This window comes from Lycorma delicatula, chromosome 10 (genome assembly GCF_047948215.1).
Source record: "Lycorma delicatula isolate Av1 chromosome 10, ASM4794821v1, whole genome shotgun sequence".
In the NCBI taxonomy this organism is placed as follows: Eukaryota; Metazoa; Arthropoda; class Insecta; order Hemiptera; family Fulgoridae; genus Lycorma; species Lycorma delicatula.
The window spans coordinates 61,462,965-61,484,512 of record NC_134464.1 but is presented as its reverse complement, the minus strand read 5'-3'; the positions used below and the strand labels follow the sequence as shown (position 1 = coordinate 61,484,512).

The 21,548-nt window shown below is 30.8% G+C and overlaps 2 protein-coding genes across 5 annotated transcripts in view; one reads left to right on the top strand and one right to left on the bottom strand.

Moving 5' to 3' along the window:
* Positions 1 to 2,092, bottom strand: part of LOC142331028 (phytanoyl-CoA dioxygenase, peroxisomal-like) — a 36,033-nt gene extending 33,941 nt beyond the window's left edge. For 2 of the 4 annotated variants that reach the window (XR_012757868.1, XM_075376616.1), the window contains exon 1: positions 1,806 to 2,092. The gene's annotated coding sequence lies outside the window, so the exon portion shown is untranslated. The remainder of the gene's footprint in view (positions 1 to 1,805) is intronic. The other 2 variants (XM_075376615.1, XM_075376614.1) reach the window with 2 other exon arrangements.
* Positions 1 to 21,548, top strand: part of LOC142330877 (uncharacterized) — a 47,233-nt gene that overhangs the window by 9,580 nt on the left and 16,105 nt on the right. Inside the window, exons 2-4 of the mRNA XM_075376343.1 lie at positions 13,476 to 13,809; positions 15,964 to 16,171; positions 17,525 to 17,923. Coding sequence (XP_075232458.1) covers positions 13,476 to 13,809; positions 15,964 to 16,171; positions 17,525 to 17,923 — 941 coding nt within the window. The remainder of the gene's footprint in view (positions 1 to 13,475; positions 13,810 to 15,963; positions 16,172 to 17,524; positions 17,924 to 21,548) is intronic.

Genomic DNA, 21,548 nt, shown 5'->3' with positions numbered 1-21,548 from the left:
CCATTAGCAAACAATAAAAAGAAAGTCATGTTCTCAGATGAGTGTGCGATTTACACCATTTGCCTCATTTTTGATTTAGGCTGAGATGACAGCTGAACATCTCCTTGGTCCTTATTTTTTCAATGGTGCAGTTAATCAACATAACAGATAGCTGACAATGATCAAAGAGTGGTTGCTTCCAGAATTAATGGCAGAAGGGAACACTGACATCATTACGTTTCAACAAGATGGTGCTCCAATGCATTTTGCTTTGAATGTTTGCATATGTCTCAATGAAATTTTTTAGAATCGTTGGATTGGGCATACATCAGAAGAGTTACTGGCAGCTCCATTGCCTTGGCCAGCAAGACGCTCAGACCTCATCCCACATGACAATGAACTCTGGGATTTTGTATAAAAGAGATCCAAAAACGCAGATAAGTCAACAACAAGCAGCTCCAAGATGCTGTTCAGTCAGTATTTGAAACATGGTGGAATCCACACAGACATTTTAAATCAATAGAAGGTAAGCTGCACCTATCTTAATAATTTCATAATTAGTGTAAAAGGTCAAAGGGAATTCCTGCCTACCCCATAGTGTGACCAATTATATGATATGAGTAAATTTTTACTGCAGTAATAGAATAATTTACTAAAAGAATATGCTCACTAGGAGTTTCTTAAAATTTGACACCTTTATCATCTATATAAAGTAGTCACATAATCTAGACAAAAACTGAGAATATATAAAACTTGAAGGCAATTTTTTAATGATCTTAAATCAATGTCAATTCCTTTATTATTTATAAAGTAATTTTACAATGAGTAAAAGAAATATAGAGTCCTTTCCCTTTTAAGATAAAAGTAACTATATAGTACATTTTCATTTAACTGATTCTCTTATGCAGAGTGTGATAATTATAACACTCAAATATATTTGATCAAATTCAATTTTTTTCATATTTTTAATATGCCACAGCAGATATAGTTAGGATCAAGAAAACACAAGATCTAAATGTTAGAAAGCAAACCAATGCAAGGTCAAAGTCCACTCTGCATTATCAGTACATTAGTCAATTAGCAATCAGTTTTGACAGTTATGGTAACCTGATCAAATGCTAATCTGTTCTGTGATGAAAGAGTAGAATTAAGGTTTATAGTTTTGTGGAAGGAGGAACAAGCCATAATACTCGTCAGTGTTGGATTCGCAGTAAGCCACTGAAGAACACTGACAGTGCTCTTCATAAGGAGATTATCTTTGCACACATACTAATAGCACAGAACAAGTGGTGTAGTCTTTCTCTGTGGTGACTATAATTCCATTTAAACAACCACTGCCCACGGTCATATGAGATGGTATTAAGTATTGCCATACCTTGGTAATTTATCCCTAATCTCCCTCCATAAAATTCTAACCTTAAACCTAACCTCTCTATATAGCATCTGAATAGCTGTCGATAACTCACAAAACTGATAGCAAATTGACTAGAGTACTGATAATGCAGAGCAGATCTTGTACCGGTCAACTACTATCCAAACCAGAGATTTACATCTTTTATTTGAAACATTATTTGATTATTTGAGACATGTACATCTTATATTTTCCTGATTCTGAGCGTATCCTATACTATGGTATGTGGAAAGTACGAAAAGAATCTGTAAAAACAGTTGAAATAAAAATAACATGACTAAAATTAAAAGTTCAAAATATTGTGAATTACAATAATTTACATAACATATAAAATTCAACAATGGAATGATTCTATTTTACTGTTTTAATCATGTTCTTTATGTAATCCCAAAATATCAAATACAAGAAAACCTACCGTAAACTTCATCTACACAAATAAAACGCAACGATTGATCACAATCCCAAACTAAAATTTAACTATTACGTCAAAAATTACTAGTTCATAAAGTACGTTTCATTAGTTATAATTAGGAACATAACTATCTTGCCGAGCAAGATGTGTAAAATCCCCCCCATCAGGTATTCACGTCAACAATGCGCGTCACATATCGTTATGATCTAAAATTCTATCCAGACTATTTATTTACTCTATCACCAGCAAATACACTGCAAAGTCGTATACGATACAATAATCCTGACTAACACAACTCGATATTTTAAGTTGTTACATAATGTTCAGCTAAGGTATAATCGACTTCCGAGGCGCGAGTGGTAGCGTCTCGGCCTTTCATCCGGAGATCTCGGGTTCGAATCCCGGATAGGCATGGCATTTTCTGACGCTACAAAATTATCATTTTATCTCATCCTCTGAAGCAATACCTAAAGGTGCCCCCTTTACCGAAAGCTAAAAAAAAGTGCAATCGAACGAATAGTTTTGTGTTTATCGATTTTTATTATCGACATGTAGTCTACACTTTGATCTTACCCAAGAGGCCGAGAAGCGATGATACATGTAGTCTAAGTTACGTGTATTCTCACACGCAGTTTCAGATTTATGTGTATTTAGCCCATTTCATCATTATTTCCAGCCATATATAAAATTCCCGATGATTTATTTAAATTTGTCTATGGTGGATCCTTTTTTATTGGATAAAAAGTATCTTTAGCACAATTTATTAAAACTATAAGTATGGAAGTCATCACAGTTTCCTCCAAATATCTATTGCATTCTTCTTGTGAATTTACCTCTTCTGCATTGAAGTTTGTCTGATACCTTCTGGACATCAGAAAACATTTTAAATTCATCTTTACATTATTTCCTCTTAAATTCGTTGATTAACACTTTTGGTCTTATGTATAATTTATAACAGCTTGAGGAGTCAAGATCGTATTTCTAATTAAACCAAAGTTACTGTTTGTATTGAATTACTCATAAAAGCACATAACACAATCGGTAAATTTAAGTTAATAGAACCACCGATTATTTGGTGCAGTTTTGTAAAAACAGAACATTGATATAATTCATGTAACATTACGCCGGTTCAACGCCCCAAAATGCCGCTTATAAAGCTCACTATTTCTTATGTTTCTTTTTCTACTCTCTCTCTCTCTCTTTTCTGTTTAGCATCCAGAACCACTGTAAGGTATTATACTTCAGAGGATGATATGTATGAATGTAAATGAAATCTTGCACAGTCTCAGGATCTACCATGTCTACGTGGATCTAGTAGATCAAAGTGTCCACAAACTAATATTCAAATCTGTATAAAAGTAACTGCCTTTACTAGGATTTGAACCTTAGAATTCTCAACTTCGAAATAAGCTGATTTTCGATGACGAGTTAATCACTAGACCAGCCCAGTGGGCTCTTTATTTTACTCTAAACTAACACAAATTGTATTAGTGATGTAAGTTGTTTAACCGTTGTTTAAATGCTATACGCATTGAGGTAACTCTTCTATTTAGCAAAAAACAGCTGAAGCAAATATGTTGAATTCTTCAGCTACAGCTAACGCTGTCAGTGCACGTGTCAGTTTGTTGTAGGCAATTCAGCCCATAGCCGATAGTTGGGAAGAATTAAAAAGTAGTAATCAGAAATTGTTTTTGCCACATTAAAGTTGATTCCGAAGATGATGCAAAAACGTTTGCAGCAAAAGGTATTTTGAAGAGTTCTCGAAAATCGACAAAAACATAGAATGCTACAAAGGAAATGAAACCCGTGATGAAAAAAAATTCAAAAAGATTACTCAAAAATTGAATGAAGTTGAAAATGATGATGACGAACTCGAAGTCAAACGCGTATCTACACAAAATACAAAAAGGTTCATTAACGAAATTCAGTAGTATTTTATGCAAGAAGGCAATGAAAAAAGCCCGCTAGCAGAAATGTGAGTGTGTGCCAAATTTGTAGAACGTCATGCAATGAAAAGGAGACGGCAGAGCAAAGTAACGTAAACGACGTGATTCTTCAAACGATCCAGAAATAATATAGACCTCAAATTTTTTTCGCTATTCTTTTCTGGACTGAATAAGGCATTTTATGCAAACACAACTGAACTGACACGTAACCACCTGACAATTAATTAATTTGTTTAATTAACTGTTTCTACATAATACACAAGCAGAAATGAAATTTTAAAAAATATAATTTTATTAAAAAAAGAAATTTCTTACAAATGCCTCATGAAAAATTTTAATCAGGAAGTGTCATTTTGTCTTTAGGTGTGAAACAGAACTCAAAAATAAAGAAATAAAATAAAATGCGAATTTGTCATTTAAACTACAAAGTTAATTTTTGACATTAACTAAGAAAAGCAGCATTTTAAGTGCATACGGCTCAATCATTTTTGTAACAATTTTAAAATTTGTGTTGAGTTTGGTTAATAGTTCCTAAGTGGATTCTTAAAAAATGTCTTGCTATGTGGGTAAATTTCCTTCTGCCCTGAAGTTGACAAAAACTGTTCCACTTTATAAATCAGGCTCTTTAGAATAATCTGGTTGGCAACTATCAGCCCATTTCATTACTTTCAGTTTTTTTCAGAATTGCTAACAAACAAATGAGTACTGCATTTACTTGCATGATATTATTCAGCTGGATAATTGGATTTAATTCAGCAGATAAGGGAAAAGTTTCAGCTGGATAATTGGATTTAATTCAGCAGATAAGGGAAAAGTTTCAGGCTTATTTCTTGTTATTCGTAAAGTGTTTAGTACAGTTAATATTTGCTTCTGTTAGATAAAATGTATAGTACTGGAATTAGAAGTCTAGCTTTAAAATGGTTTGTTTCTTATCTGAAGGGCAGATGTCAGTGCATAGTTGTGGATGATTATGTGAGCAATATCCTTCAGGTGAATTTTGAAGTCCCTCACTCAGTTCCTGAACCTATTCTATTTCTAATTTTTATTAATGATATGTTTTTGCTTCAATTTTATGGTAAGGTACATCTTTTTCAGATGATACTGCTCTAGTATAACTATCTATGAATCTTGATAGGCTTCAGACTGTAATGCAGACTGATCTGCATAATTTAGGCGTATTGTTTTAGGTCAGTAGAATGCTTTAAAAATCAAATATCTTATTTTTACTTTGTCGTCTGCTTCCAGCTTATCAACTTCGTTAATATACCATAATGTTGACTCTGCTTATATTCAATTATAAAGCAGGTGTTCAATCATATAGGTTAATTTTATTAAATACTAACGTTTGATGGTAAATGACAAATTATTATTGAATTTAAGTACATGTAGTTTAAAGAGATATTTGTTTGCATACATTAAAGATTTTATCATATAACAAAGTTTTTTCCAGTGAATTTTCTTCATCAAATCTAATTTTTTCTAGTTCATTCGCAATTAACTTATGAATTGCATTGCTGGGGGTCAATTTATATCAGTTAACTTCAACTGATTGTAACTTTTCAAAAACCTATTGTACAGGTAATGTGTGGTATGAGTAAGAAAACTCATTTTCCCCTTTTTCCAGAAAATATCTGAGTGTCCCATTAGATTTCTTTTCCTTTTTAAGGTTCTTCTAAATTTTTACAAAAGAAGTGGTAATACTGGGGTGGTGATAGCTAAGAGTGAACACTATTATACAGAGTGAGCAACATAAAACCCAACCCATAACGTAATTGCTGCAGAATCGATAGGTCATGTTGGAATGAAATTTTATGAATGATATGGATAAATTAAATAAGTAAAACATAAAACATAATTAAAATTTTCATTTATTTACCTTATTGTTACAAAATATGTTCAAAATGACCACCCTGGGTGTCGATGCACTTTTGTGCTCGACTGATCATGTTGAGAGTCATCTGACGCAAAACATTGTTATCAATTGCGTTGATTTCTTGTTGAATGTTCACCTTCAGTTCATTAATATTGTGGGGATTAGATGTATAAAGTCTCTCCTTTGAGTAGCCCCAAAGGAAAAAATCGCAAGTAGACAACTCTGGGAAACATGGAGGCCACCGTCCTCTGCTGACAGCTTGTTGTCTGCCTCCTTCAGTTGTTGCACAGTTGTAATACGGTATGGTCTCAATTTTAATTCATGAAGAATTTTATAATAAGATTTAACACCAGATTGTTGGAATAACTTTCACAGTGATTTTTTTGGCCTAGCAGTAATTCTCCTTTCAGTATCGGCAAAGGCCTGTGGAGTCCTAATGGAAGATTGCCAATTTTGTTTTGCATTTGATACTGACCCTGTTGTATGTCATTTTTTAATTAAATCGTGTATACTACTCTTCGCTGGAATAAAGGCATTCAGAAATTTTTCTATGAATACTTGATGTGATTCTTCAAACGATCCAGAACGAATATAGATCTCAAATACAGCTATTCTCTCCTGGATTGAATAAGGCATTTTATACAAACACAACTGCACTCACAATACTGGACTGACATGTAACCACCTGACAAACAGCAGCAACTATTAGTAGTAACATATACAGTCACTAGTTGTGCGAGAGTCTTTCATAAATAGTGTAGGGTAGCGGTTTCATTATGGGTTCGGTTTTATGTTACTCACTCTGTATAACTAGGCAGACGTTTAGAGGATATATTGCTGTTCCAAGGCCTTATTATACATTGTTTCAAAAAATCATTTCTTTTTCCAATACCTAAATTTTCTAATTGTCTGCCTGGTAGAGTAAGAAATGCCTGTAATCTCAATCAATTGAAATTTAACTTAAAAGAATGGATTTTCTCCTTGGCAATTGATGAGGGAGAAACATTGTATTCAATGGTGACTTAGTCTAAATGAAATAGTTGTCAAGTTTACATCTAAACAGGATTTTAATATACTTATATTCTTCCTGATCAGTATGTGTGTGTGTGTGTGGGGGGGGTGTAGTGTGTGGGGTGTGTGTGTGTAGTATTATCTTTATAAAAACATGGTGCTTAATTTATTGACATAGTAAATTGATTAAATAGCAGTGTGTGCTTAATTAATTAAGTGCTTTATATTTTACATAATGAACTGTATTGTAACACTTCTGTCTTTTTCGTGTATGTATTATGTATTCATGTAGCATTTGAAAATAAATAAATAATAATTTTTAATCAATTCAAAATATAATAAAAAAACAATACAAATGTTGTGAAGAGAATATAAGTTTATTAAAATATAACAAGTTACTCAATTATTTATTTGTTGTTTTAAGGTGTTCAAGCATGGGGAATTTTTTTCCTTCTATAGATAGAAAATGCCCTTATTAATTAGAAGGAATATTTATTAGGCAATGCAGAATTGTAGAGACATACACATTCTATAGTACTGATAATTTATAACAATGAAATTAATGGAAAATGAAACAGAGTTACATAATTAAATTCAAGTGGCCAATATTAGAAAGGGTAGTATGTATATAAGTATGAACAATTATATTCAATTTGAATATACTATTACATGCAATAATATTTTATGTTCATTACACTAATCATAATAATGAGCATTAAAATTAATATTTTGTGCATTAATAGTTTTCAATTCATGCATTATATTAGTAGACACAAAAATATTATGTCTGCAGTAACATTTTAATGTTGTGTGTTGTAATAATCTAAAATAGTAATAACCTAACATATATATATATATATATATATATATATATATATATATATGTAACAGTAATTTTATAATATTCTATTACGAAAGTAACATTTATTTATTAATAAAAAGTTTGTATACTTGGCAAATACAACTTGGATGAATAATAGAGGACAAAATTTAATGATAAATACTAATTAATAGTATTTAAAGTAATCTAATTGTTGTATAATTAATGTTTGCTTCACTTTATATGGTCGGCCATTTTTCTTTTCTTAATTATCAAATTTTTCAAAGACCCAGCAGCAAGGAGCTGCTGGGTTTTTCTATTTATCTGGCGGGTATTTTATTCATTAATGACGCTTATATATTTATCTTTAGTTTGCTTTTAAGATGGATGGAATTTGGAATTGCATTCCGATCTTGATTGTAGATCGTGTTTGTGAAAAATATTTTTACTCGGGTTAATCTTTGGAAGATACCCAAAATATTTGTGATTCTCTCGACGAGATTCCCCTTCAGTGCGATCACTGAAAGCCTTTCGGTCTAATAGGAATGCGCCTGATGGTGTTTAGTTTTATGGCGGGATCCAATGCACTCTTTTTTCCTGGAGTAGCGATGATGTCGATCTCCCAGGCATTCGATCTACAAAGAGTAGTGGGGATACACTACAAATCGTAGTCTGTCAGCGCGTCTTTTATTTTGTGACGGATGAGAATAGTTCGAGCGAGTTGTGAGTGGAATTAGTAAAGGTTACAGAAAGTTTTCTTTTCAAAATAACTTTATCGTATTTTTTTTCAGCTCAACAGTTTATTTCTGCATACAATTTTATCATATTGGATTTTATTGTCATAAATAAAAAAAAGGTTAACTTTTCATTCACATCTATTAACTTCTTTTTAGAATATTAGGTAAGAATAATTTTATTCTTTTTTAAGATCATACTTAAAGTAATGTTTTTCTCTCTCTGTGCCATATATCTTTCAGTTAAATATGTATGATTTTCCGACCGTTTTTACGTTATAATGTATAATTTTATAGTTTCTAACTATAAATTATTATACCCAAAATGTTACTACTGTTAGAGATTATAGTTTTTTCCAAAACTAGGAATCAAAATGGTTTAATATAAATACATAAAATTAAATATAAATTTTAATAAAAATATTTCGCTGTAATAAAAATTAAAAAATTAGGCTAGTTGTAAACAAACGGAATGAACCATTGCTGAATCAGCTCGTGTTCATGCTACGTTATGGCACTGTCTTCAATTATCATACAATGGTATTGCTACTTAATGTTTATGCTAATTACTTTAAAATATTATTAAGTTAACACAACGTGGAAAATAAACCTGAAATATAAGTGTATAGGATTCCTCCTATTACTGCCGTTTCAGAAATTACCTATGATAGATGATTCGTACAGCTTGTAATCGTAATTTAAAAAAAAGATCTATCGTGTAGCAGGCAATTAAAGTTCAGTAGGCTTGTTTTGATACTCTCTAACTTAAAATGATCTATCTTTAATATCAGATGATACGTAGCGTTTCTAGATTTTAATATATAATTTGTTTTTACAGTTGTTTGAAAAAATTCCTTAACGACTGTTTGAAATATATTTCAACGACTTTGTGTGAAAAGAAAAAAAGTTTCGATGCCAATCACTACCCACTTTTCTTTCTTTTTTTATTTAGCTTCCGGAACCACCGCAAGGTATTACTTCAGAGAATGAATGTGAATGAAGTGTAGTCTTGTACTATCTCCGGTCGACCATTCCTGAGATGTGTGATTAATTGAAACCCAACCACCAGAGAACCCACTGGGTTGGTCTAGTGGTGAACGTCTTCCCAAATCAGCTGATTTGGAAGTCGAGAGTTCAAGCGTTCAATTCCTAGTAGAGTCAGTTATTTTTACACGGATTTGAATACTAGATCGTGGATACCGATGTTCTTTGGTGGTTGGGTTTCAATTAACCACACATCTCAGGAATGGTCAAACTGAGACTGTACAAGACTACACTTCATTTACACTCATACATATACTCATTCATCCTCTGAAGTATTATCTGAACGGAAGTTACCGGAGGCTAAAACAGGAAAAAGAAAGAAGAACCACTAAAGAACACCGGTAACGACGATCTAGTATTGAAATCTGTATAAAAGTAATTGCCTTTACCAGGATTTGAACCTTAGAACTCTCGACTTCGAAATTTGCTGATTACGATGACGAGTTAACCGCAAGACCAGCCCGGTGGGCTCATTTACCAGTCATTGAATTAAAAGATTTAACCTTAGCTTCCATATTATGGTAATTGATCTATTAAAAATGGCTGCAACAATGTGAACAAAAAAATGCGTTTGCTAGGTGGTGCAGATCAGTAACCACACTGTACTTGCATTCCACTCGCTTTTACCTAAATTATTAACAAAAAACATTTTAAAACAGTTACAACATTCTATTTACAAAGTTTATAATCATTATGAAAAACTACCATATTCTAATTCCTCAACAAATATATCAGTTTACGGATACAGAATGTTTCTAAAATGGTGGGCTGGCTATACTTTTTCGGATTCTATTTGTAAAACTAAACAAAAAATATCCTTAGGAAAAATGGCAATTTCTCCTTCGTTCTACCAACTGTCCGCCATTTTTTTATTTCTATATAAAAAAAGTTATATCTCAGGTTCGGATAGAGGAATCATATTAATATTTTGTTAGTGCTTTGTAATAAAGTATTAAAATTAGCATAAATCGGGACTTTAAATACCTTTGCAAATTACAAAATGGCGGCCATTTTTATTTTTCAGCCGTTATATCTCCATAAATATTAGTTTTATCAAAATGTATGTTTTGCTAAATTATTAAGCCTTTTATTTTGAATAAAATTACCTTTTTTTTAAATCGGTTAACAAATAGCCGAGAGAAAATTGTTGTAATTTTGTGTCTGTTTTCATTTCTATATATATATATATACGAGGTGTGTGAGAAAAGTAATGAGACTTACCCTATACTTACCAAAGTTTTTATTTTTTTCAAACAACAATATTATCTCCTTCAAAGTAGTTCCCTTGGTCAGCTATACACCGACGAAGTCGTTGTTCCCACTCCTGGTAGTACCGCTGGAAGGCTTCAACTGGTAGGGCTTTTAACTGGTCGGTCACAGTCTTTTGAATGTTCTTCAGAATTCCAAAATGAAGTCGTTTTAAGACATTTTTCAATTTCGGGAAAAGGAAAAAGTCACAAGGACTCAAATCAGATAAATAGGGGGGTTGAGGAACCGTAGGAATGCGTTTGGAGGTAAAAAATTCCGTGATGGAAATGGCCGTGTGACACGGGGCATTGTCATGATGAAGAATCCACTTGTCTACAATGTCACGCGAATCACTCTTTTCCTGAGCCTTTCAAGGACACCTTTGTAAAGACAGTTTCTCCTGGTGGAACAAATTCTTTATGCACGATGCCCCACTGTCAAAAAAGCAAATCAGTATGGTTTTGATCTTTGATTTGCTCATTCGACATTTTTTCGGTCGAGGAGATGACGGAGTGTGCCACTCTTCGCTTTGCCGCTTTGTTTCAGGATCGTACTCAAATATCCAGGATTTATCACCTGTGATCACAAGATTGAAGAATTATTGGTCATTTTCAATCCTCTCAAGTAGACCAACGCACACGTTTCTTCGATTGCCCTTTTGTTCCGTTGTGAGGTTTTAGGCCCCAATTTCGTATTTGAATACGAATTTCGTATTTGAATACTAGATCGTGGATACCGGTGTTCTTTGGTGGTTGGGTTTCAATTAACCACACATCTCAGGAATGGTCGAACTGAGAATGTACAAGACTACACTTCATTTACACTCATACATATCATCCTCTGAAGTATTATCTGAACGGTAGTTACCGGAGGCTAAACAGGAAAAGAAAGAAAGGCCCCAATTTCGTATGTCCAAATCGTCTGTAAAAATTTGATGTACGGTGAAAGTGTTTAAATTTAACTGTTCACTCATCATCCTTATTGTTAAACGACGGTCTGATCTCATAAGAACCATCGCTCAACGTTTTCATCACATTTTGAAGTTGAAGGTCGCCCTGAGCGAGGTTGATCTTCAACGTATTCGGGGACTCCCAAAAATGATTTGTGCCAACGGAAAACTTGTGCTCTTGATAAGCAATGTTCTCCATAGGCCTGTTTCAACTTTTCAAAGGTCACACTCGCGGATTCCCAAAGTTTAACGCAAAACTTGATTGCACAACGTTGCTCTAAATTCCGATGCTCCATTTTCGTAACACACAACAAAAACACAACTTCACTGATGGCGCTGTCAAAAATAATGTGTTTGCTTAACGCAGTTGAAACTCGTACTGAGCATGTGGAAGGGATGAACAAACCGGTCTAGCACAGACCAGTAGACACAGCGTTACCAGATCGTTCGCAGTGTTACCAATCTCATTACTTTTTCTCACACACCTCGTATATATATATATATATATATATATATATATATATATATATATATATATATATATATATATATATACACAAGATAATAGAATTAGGTTTTTTGGAACTAAAAGCAATGCAATCTTTTGAATTAATAAAACTCTAAAGAAAGACAAAATATGTCAAGCAGTATGATAAAATATAACATTTTTAAATTATTGGACAACAAATAAAAAAAATTCCAAATTTTAATGTTTAATGTCAAATTAATGGAAATATTTCTTACATAGGCTTTTCAAAACTAATCAACAGCTTCTGCAATGAAAATTTTACTTGACAAGCAAAAGTTCAAAAGAAATAGTTCCATACCATGAAAAAAATGATTAGTTTAATAATTTTTTAAAGAAAATACAAAACATGTCATCTGTTCCTTATTTATTCAAACAATAGTATGAATGTAATTTTATATATATCCTGCATGATTTTATATTCTTATTGTATTTAATATAATTGCATAATATATTCTTATTGCATTAGTTTTTTGTATAACAATAGTCAATATGTATAACAGATAAATATAGGATATTTTTTAATAATTTACTAATACATTCTTTGTTTTGTGTCAGTGTGTGTGGACATGCTTCCCTGCACATATATGTCTAATATATATGCTAATTTATATGCTTCTTGCAAATAAAATATTATTTTAATTAGCTGATTTTCAGAATTCAATTTATGTAAAATTGGATGTATTAAATAAAATTGAATAATTAAGTTAATTTTTATATTTATTTTTATAAACTATGAATAAATGCGTAGTTTTCAGTTTCACATGAATGAGAAACTTTTACAGTATTATTAGAACAGACGACAATGTCCCCCATCTTGGATTACTTAAGAAGCTCTAGGCATTACAGCAATTACTTTTAATTGTTGTGGTTTTTTGATCTTTGAGTGAGGCGGATCATATTGGTTCGGTACCTTAAAGATGTAATTACCTCTACTTAAGTTAGCAGTAAAACAAGGACCATTTTATTGGTGGGCATAATCTAGAATTTTACTTCTGTAGAGAAAACCTACTGTGAGATGGTGATTCCCCATTCATGTGTTCCAAAAATGGTTAAAAGAGGACCTTATATGCCTATCTGGTAATATCAGTCTTCCTGCTACATATATAATGTAATCAAATTTCCCAGTATGTTGATAAGGAGAAGGATATATAACTAACTAACTTCCCGATTAAAGTACTTAAGGAATTGATGACAAATAGTATTCCCATTAAACACAGAAAAAAAATTCAAATTTTTTAAAATGACTTAAGTAGTTTGTTTTCAAAACTTAAAGTGTTTCGAGAAATGTAGTACATTTTTAATACTTGGTTACATTTCTGTGATTATATTTAAATACAAAAATGAATTAAAACCAAACTTCTGTTGGATTTTGAGCTACATTTCATAAGGTTAAATTTTTGTTAAGGCAATCTGGGTACTTAATGATTCTGATATTTAAGGATTTACTGTGATTATCTTTAAGTAATCGTGGAAGTATATATGCTTTATTATTATAATTATTTATTTGTTTTAATTTCAGAGATATGCTTCATCAAAAATATTTACAAACTTTCTTATTATTTAAAACATTTTCCAATAAAGCTTATGGACTAAGAAAGCTATCAGTATGTTACTCAGCATTAAATTATGACTGTTTACAGCCTACAAAAAAGTTTAAACATATATTTAATGAGAATAAGAAACAATGTTACATTTGTAATAATAACACAACAGTTAGATACTTAAAAACTAATATAATTTCATCTGATAATATTGTATCGTCTCCATATAATAATGACTGTAAAATACCAGATCGTTTTTTGCATGAAATTTTATGGCAAAATATAGAACAATGGCCTGATAAAATTGCTATTGTAAGTACAATATAATAAGTAGATAAAGATTATTTCAGTTATTTTATCATTATTGTTATATACATTATTTTTTGAATAGTTTCAAATCTTAAATTTTTTTGTAATAAGGCATTCAAACAAAAACATTTTTCAATATTTGTACTTACTTTTCTTTGATGAACAGATGCAGAATTGATTTTTTGCTGTGAAATTCAGATGTAGATGTGAGTCTATTTCACTGTTTTCAGCAAGAAGCCCACCCAATCTGCTAGTGTTTTCAAAACTAATTTTATTTCCTAGTACAAACTTATAAAGGAATTTGACTGCCATTCTTATTTTTAAATAAGACGTAGGAGTAGGTGAGGCAGTGTTGAAGAAGTTTTACAATTTATAAAATTGAATGTAATGTGTTATGAAATTTTTGGGTGCCAAAAGGCAATGAATATGTGGGAGATGATTTATGAGTATAGGGAAATGCAGATTCAAAGAAAAGTTAAGCTGCCTAAAATAAAATGCTTAAGGACTGTATATCAGTTTGAAATGCAGTGAATGAAGGATTATTTATAACCAGGTATCTTTGGTAAGTAAAAGGTTAAGAAAGGATAATTTCAATAGAAAAATGGTAAGATAATCTGTCCTAGCTTTTCATTTTATATACAGGAGACTGTAAAAAATTTGAAAGTAAAAATTGAGAGCAAGTAACATCATACTAACTAGGAGAAAAAAATGTATCTTAGCAAGAAGGTAAAACATTCTGACAGGTAGAATGCTGTTATTCCCCACTGTTATTCAACTGACTGCTATTGTATACCCACTGCTATTCAATATTTTTAATTCTTTCTTCCCCATTATCAGTAATGTGGATGCAGTTCTGATGTTAGAGGTATTCTATGTTGAGGATGCTGTGACAGGAAGACCCAGTACATTCTTGATATCTGGGGTTGTCTCTGGACTGACTCAGAGATTTTGTATCTTGTCTGATAGCAGCAGAGCAAACTTAATAGCCGGAGTGCCTATCGGGTAAATCATAATCACTTCTCCCAGTAACCAGTAAAAAGAAAAAATTAAGATATTGAAATTTGTTGATATGTTCTTAAAATAAAAATGAATGTATTGTTTAAAGTAAAATTGATTAAAAGAATAAATTTTAAAACAAAGGCAATGAAATGTGAGAGAAGAAAGAACATTTTTAATGAAAAATGAAGATGCTCAAAGAAGATTATCTATCTGAAATCAAAGAAATTTGTCATTCAGGCAGCAAAATAATACAGGATAGATGATGTAAATAAGACAATAATCACATATTAACTCAAGTTAGTACAGACTTTATACTTTAAGATACAGGATCAAGGAGATTTAGAAGTTACAAAGAAGTTTTTTTAAATATTTTGATGGAATATATATGGCATTAAAATGTGGACAGCAGAAATAACAGAAACACAATCAATAAAGGCTTTGAAACATGGTGTTGAAGAACTTATAAATTTACTGGGCTGATAAATTTTGAAATTGTTTTAAATCTCAAAATATGGTATATTCCTCTAGAGAAGAACTTGGATTATTTATTAAAGCAATCATGTTTAGTTGATCTAGTTATGAAAGGAATATAGAAGGTAAAATCTATTAATAGAGATAAAAGTTGGCAAAAGAAAATTTTACTGAAGTCAAAAGATGTAAAATATAAATCGAAATTAGACGATAAAGGCAGAAGTACAGGCATTAAAAATGTTCTATATCTTTAAAAATATAATAACAGTTAACACAAATTCCAGTTTTACTGAAACAAACAGAATTTTTTTTTTCATTTACCCAGTTAAGATATAAGCAAAACTTAATGATGAGATACTTTTGTCATAACAACTGTTGTATAAATTGGCTTTCTATAGCTTATGCCATTCATACAGTACTGATTGTAGCAAAACCTGCCTAGCAAAAGATAAATATAAATGTAGACATATTAAAAAAAATAAATATAACTTTTCAAAGCTATGATAAAATTTAATAGAATATTAAAAATAATCTAAAACCCATTAACTAGAAATTTTAAGTGAAGCAACATGGTGGCACTTAATGAACCATTACTACCACTGCCAATGATATAACATAAAACATAGGTTAGTACATATTCATGAATAAAAGTGAAGTAAAATAAAGTATATTTTCCTGGTATTTTAGGAATGTTTTTTAACAAAACGAAAATATACATATGCTCAGTTACAAAAACTTAGTAAGAAATTTGGAGCAGCTTTATTAAAATCTGGATTTAAACCAGGACAAGTAATAGCTTTAGTGCTGCCAAATCTCTCAGAATTTCCTATTGCCGCATTTGGAGCTATTGAAGCTGGTCTGATTATTTCACCAATTAACCCAGTTTATACAGCAGGTAATCTTTTTTTTCTGTTTTATTTATTACTTAAAAAATAGTATAATATTACTTCTACAATCCAAAATGAAGAGGGTTTTGATTTATAAATACAATACAGAGCAAAAATTTACTTTCAAGTTCAATCCTCAGTGAGTGGTCTGGAATATTTTCACTCATCATTTTCTCATAGTTGTTAATATTTATTGTTACTCATTATAAATATCATGAAATAAAAAAAAAAACCTTTTGGAAGAAAAATGTTTGTTTCTGTTAATAATAATATAATTAACAATGGAATAATAACCCAAACATTAGAGTGTAATACAACTATACAAAATAAAATGATTAAATTAAAATAATAATATTTCATTAATAATTATGTGTGCAGACTGCCTAATGCAGTAGATAGTGGTATTTGTTTATGAAACTTAGAACCACAGAAGTAACAACCTACAAATCACTTTTTCTTAGTGAATATGTGAATTTAAATTATAATTTATTTAGAATTATAAGGACCCAGTGGTTCCCAAAGTGTGTGCCTCGGCTTACACTTAATCTTGGTGACAGAAAATAATTCTATCAACATAAGAATCTTTACTTTGCAGAATAGATCTCCAAAATATGTACTTGTCCTCATCAGATTTTCTGTATAAAATTTGGTACATGATGCAATTATAAAGCATCATCATGAAACTTCGGATTCCACTAGTTATTGATAATTTTTTTTTATATTTATCATTAATATTTTGAAAGAGAATATTTTTGTAGTCCAGAAAATACCTTCTAGAATATAATGGGATGAGAAATAAAAATCTATACCATTAGCACAAAAATGTTTAACAACTCACTCTTTTTGAACTGAGAGCCTTGTTACTGATTATTCATTAGTTTTTCTTTGACATTTTGTAGCAGTATGGAAATTAAGGTTAGGAAATAATGATAAAATGTGGATAGCTGTGACCACACTCAATAAACTAATTCTTTTATAACACTGAAGTTAGAATGAATTGGGTTTTGACAAATGCTTACTTTTAGAGTAAAGGAGTAGAATTCTGCTCTATATTTATAGGCATAGGACTTCTTCCCACAGTTATCTAGTCTTGTATAATAAGAAGCTAGTGGTTGTACTGTTTATACATGTTAACACTCTGCTGACCTCCATAGTGAAGTGATACTGCCTCTGCCTTTTATCCAGAAGGTTCTGTGTTTAAACTCCAATCATGTTTGACATTTTTCACATGCTATGCCATTCATCACATCTTATCCAAAAATTATAATTAGGCATAAACCTGTAATTTTGAGCATTAATAAATAAATAAACATGTATAATGTATCAAACATGTAAAAATCTCATTTTTTTAATAATTTCAGATGAAATGTGTCATCAAATTTTGGATTCGAAGTCAATAGGAGTAATAACATTTGCTGGTAAATTAAATGTTGTTCAAGAAGCAAAAAAAAAGGTTGAAATTAAAACTAAGGGATCGGTTTCATTAAAAATAATATCAATTCAAGATTTTGATGGAAAATCTAGACCACTTCCAGAAGGAGTTTGGTCATTTAGAGAAATGTCTGAAAGTAATCTTGATACTTCATTAATAAATTCTGTATACAATGAATATAATAAAAAAAAACATGATATTGCAGTTTTACCATATTCTTCAGGAACAACCGGTTTACCAAAAGGAGTTTGTTTACGACATAATAACCTTGCTGCTTGTTTTATCCAAATGGAACAGGATGAATGCAGAATTGTAAATACAACTTCAGGTAAGATTTTATATATGTTCATATATCCTGAAATAGTTAATGAGGGTTTCAACTGTTGATTATTACAATGGTAAAATTTTCCTTTAATTACTAATTATTATAAATATATGTATTTTTATAAGTATCACATCAATCAGATTCCAAGTTACATTTAAATGACTTTAGATGGCACAAATCATAATTGTTAGAACCATATTCTGTTAAAGGAAAAATAAATAAAAAATCTGATGTGGACATCACATGACTTCCTTATACACCTATTAAATTACATATACACATTTTTTTGCAGCACTTCATTTAAACTTACTTCATTTGAAAGTGAGACACAATCCTCAAATTCTTTAATAAAGTGGACAGTTACACAATCGCTGAAATATTAGTTTTTATTAACATCAAATATTTATACACTTATTAATCCAACAGTCTTACATGAAATATTAAGATAGAGTAAAAATCACTTTATTACTCATATTACTAGATCAGTATTATTTGTATCTTCATGATACAATAGAAAAATAACTAGAAGAAATATATTTAAAAAAAAAACGACAAGAAGATGAATATGAAGAGGAAGAAAATGTTTTAACCAAAGAAAGAATAAAAAGAAAGAAATTGTTGCAAACAAAGAAAGAATAAAAACATTTAGAGAAGATGATAAATATGAAGAGGAAGAAAACATTAAGACCAAGGAAAAAGTAAAAAGATTAAGAGAGGATAATGAATACAAAGGGAGAGAAAATTTGAAAACTAGAGAACGGGAACAAAAATTAAGATCAGATGAATTATATCAAACCAAAGAGCAATTAAATGATTGGCAACAAAAAAAAAATAAACAAAATTATGATCAACTTTGACTTACGGAGAATGTTGTCCAACAATATCAGAGGTGTAATGAACTAAAAGGTAAGAATTTTTTGCAATTTATTAAAGACCAGGCATTTATGTCTTAGTGTATATGACATTCTTGTGAGGATCTGTTTTCAGTCATTCTGTAGTTAACTTTAATGTAGATAAAATTAAACAAAAATTCCAGAATAATTAAAAATTAAGTTAGAAAAATCCAAAAATAATAAGATTCTAAATAATAATTTTCAATTAATATTAAATAATCAGATGTTTCACCAAATCTATTACATATACAAATATATAATAATGCCTATTAAATTACTTATACACATTTTTAAAAGTACATAAGATTTTATTTCACTAATATGATTTCTGAATGGTTTTCTTTATTATTATAATTGAATAATTGTTATTTATTGTAAAAATTTGTTTACTATCACGGGTTAATAATTATTAACAAATCAATATATTTAAATTAAAAAAAAAAAAAGTTAAAATAAATTAAAGGAGATGAAGTCTGATGCGATCCGGATGTGCCTTCCCTTGTAAGATCCAAATATTTCATTAATTAAAATTTTATTTGGCTATAACTCAGGAACCAAAGAAAATAAGTACCTTGTATGATATATTGTTGAAAAGCTTTCAATGAGGGCTTATTACTGCAGTTAAGAAAACGTCAAAATCAAAATCTTTTGGATTCTGGACTTTTTTGGTCACTTTTGGTCCAGTCGATTGCAATCAAAAGGGAAGGTGCACAACTAAATGTTACAACAGTCCTTAATCCAAAATTTCAACATCCTGCAGCTAATCGTTTTTGAGTATGCGAGATAGGTACATACGTATGAACAGACATCACGCCGATATTTCCGTTGAAATCTGAAAACCAAAATTTTGAATCACAATACTTCCTTTACTTCGAACAAGGAAGTAAAAATACTGAAATTATTGTAATAATACCTGTAATTTTAAAATAATTGTTATGAATGCAAATATATGACTTCAGTGGTAATAACAGATATAAAATTATATATAATTTAATTTGTTAACAGTATAAAAACTACTTTTAATTTTAATTTACAGTAAAAGGGTTGTATCATTTAATAACAGTAATAAAAAATAATTGATATATATATATATGTGTGTGTGTGTGTGTGTGTGTGTGTGTGTGTGTGTGTGTTGTGTGTGTGTGTGAGTGTGTGCATGTGTATGTGTATGTGTGTGTGTGTGTGTATGTATAAATTCCTACCACGCTGCTGTAGGAAGCTAACCAATATGTCTGACTACCAGCCAGATTAAGGGTCCAAGCGCTTTAATGGTGGACAGGTACTTGCTGGCATTCAGCAGCCTAGGCGTGACAGCAAATTGCTATCTTTGATGAGATAAATTTAATTATTGATAGTCATATATGTTTTAGTAGTTGACGGGGTGCGCCTACCCATTTTAGTGATATATGACAAGTGGGCAGTGGGACATGCAAGCGAGTGGTGTATGGTATCACACTTATTCCACTCATGCTGTTAGATAAGCTCTAGGAGCTAGTTAGGATACTGGTCGCTAAACTGTTTCGAGGCTCAGTAGCTATTTGTAGCACAGACATTCGGTCTTATGCTTTAGGGCGACCAAATGGGGTGGTGGTGGTGGGAGAAATGCCAAGAAAATCAAAAAAACCAACCAAGCTGATTGATTTAGTGGTTAATTCGTCATTGCAACTCAGCTGATTTCAAAGTCAAGAGTTCTAAGGTTTAAATCCTAATAGAGGCAGTTACTTTTATATGAATTTGTATACTAGATCGTGAATACCAGTGTTCCTTAATGCCAGGTGGCTGGATTTCAATTCATCACACATCTCGTGAATGGCTGACCTGAGACTGTACAAGATTACACTTCATTTACATTCATACTTATCATCCTCAGAAGTAATACCTTATGGTGGTTCTGGAGGCTAAACAGAAAAAGAGAGAGTACTAAGGTATTGTTTCAACAATGAAGGTTTAATACTTTGGTTTGAAAGAATTAGACATTGAGTTCATGGCTCATTGTTTAAATCCATAATTGTAAATCCAGTTTTAATCTATTCAGGATGATATTTTCTTACAACTTTTCATATTTTTGTAGAAAAAAGATTTCTGTTATGCGCTCACACCCTGTTTATTGTTATTTCTTCCAGATATATATAAAATATTATGTAATATCATTTAAATTGTTAAATAATGTTATAGATAAATAATAATCTTGTAAAACTAACTGCATTGGCCTATACAGCTTACAAATAATATAGTGATACGGTATTGTCTATTTGCACCCAATCTTAATTAACACTCTTATCTTGTTGTTCTGCGCACGAAAATTAATGTGCCTGCATTTGCATGAGTAAATGCAGGCACATAAACTGTGCCAGTTTAAATACAATGCTGAATATTTGAGTTCTACAGAAGGCAAAGAATAATGAAAAAAAACAAAAATGTTCAATATTTATATTCATCATATTAAGATTATTTGCCTGTTGCAGGTCTCTTGCATCATGTCCATCCCAAAATCTTCAATTTCTATCTAAAACTTTTGAGTTTTTCATGCCTATTTATTTTTGGTTCATCTACAATTTTTATTCTTTTTCAGCCTCTCTTTTTACCTTTAACTGATCCATTTAGCCCTGTTTTAAGCCATTATTCTCCTGTCATAGTATATCTCAGTTAATTATTTTTTTTTATTCTTAATTTTTCTGATTAATATTCTACTCTGATTTATTCTCCTCTGTATCTCATTTTTCACTCTACCTGTT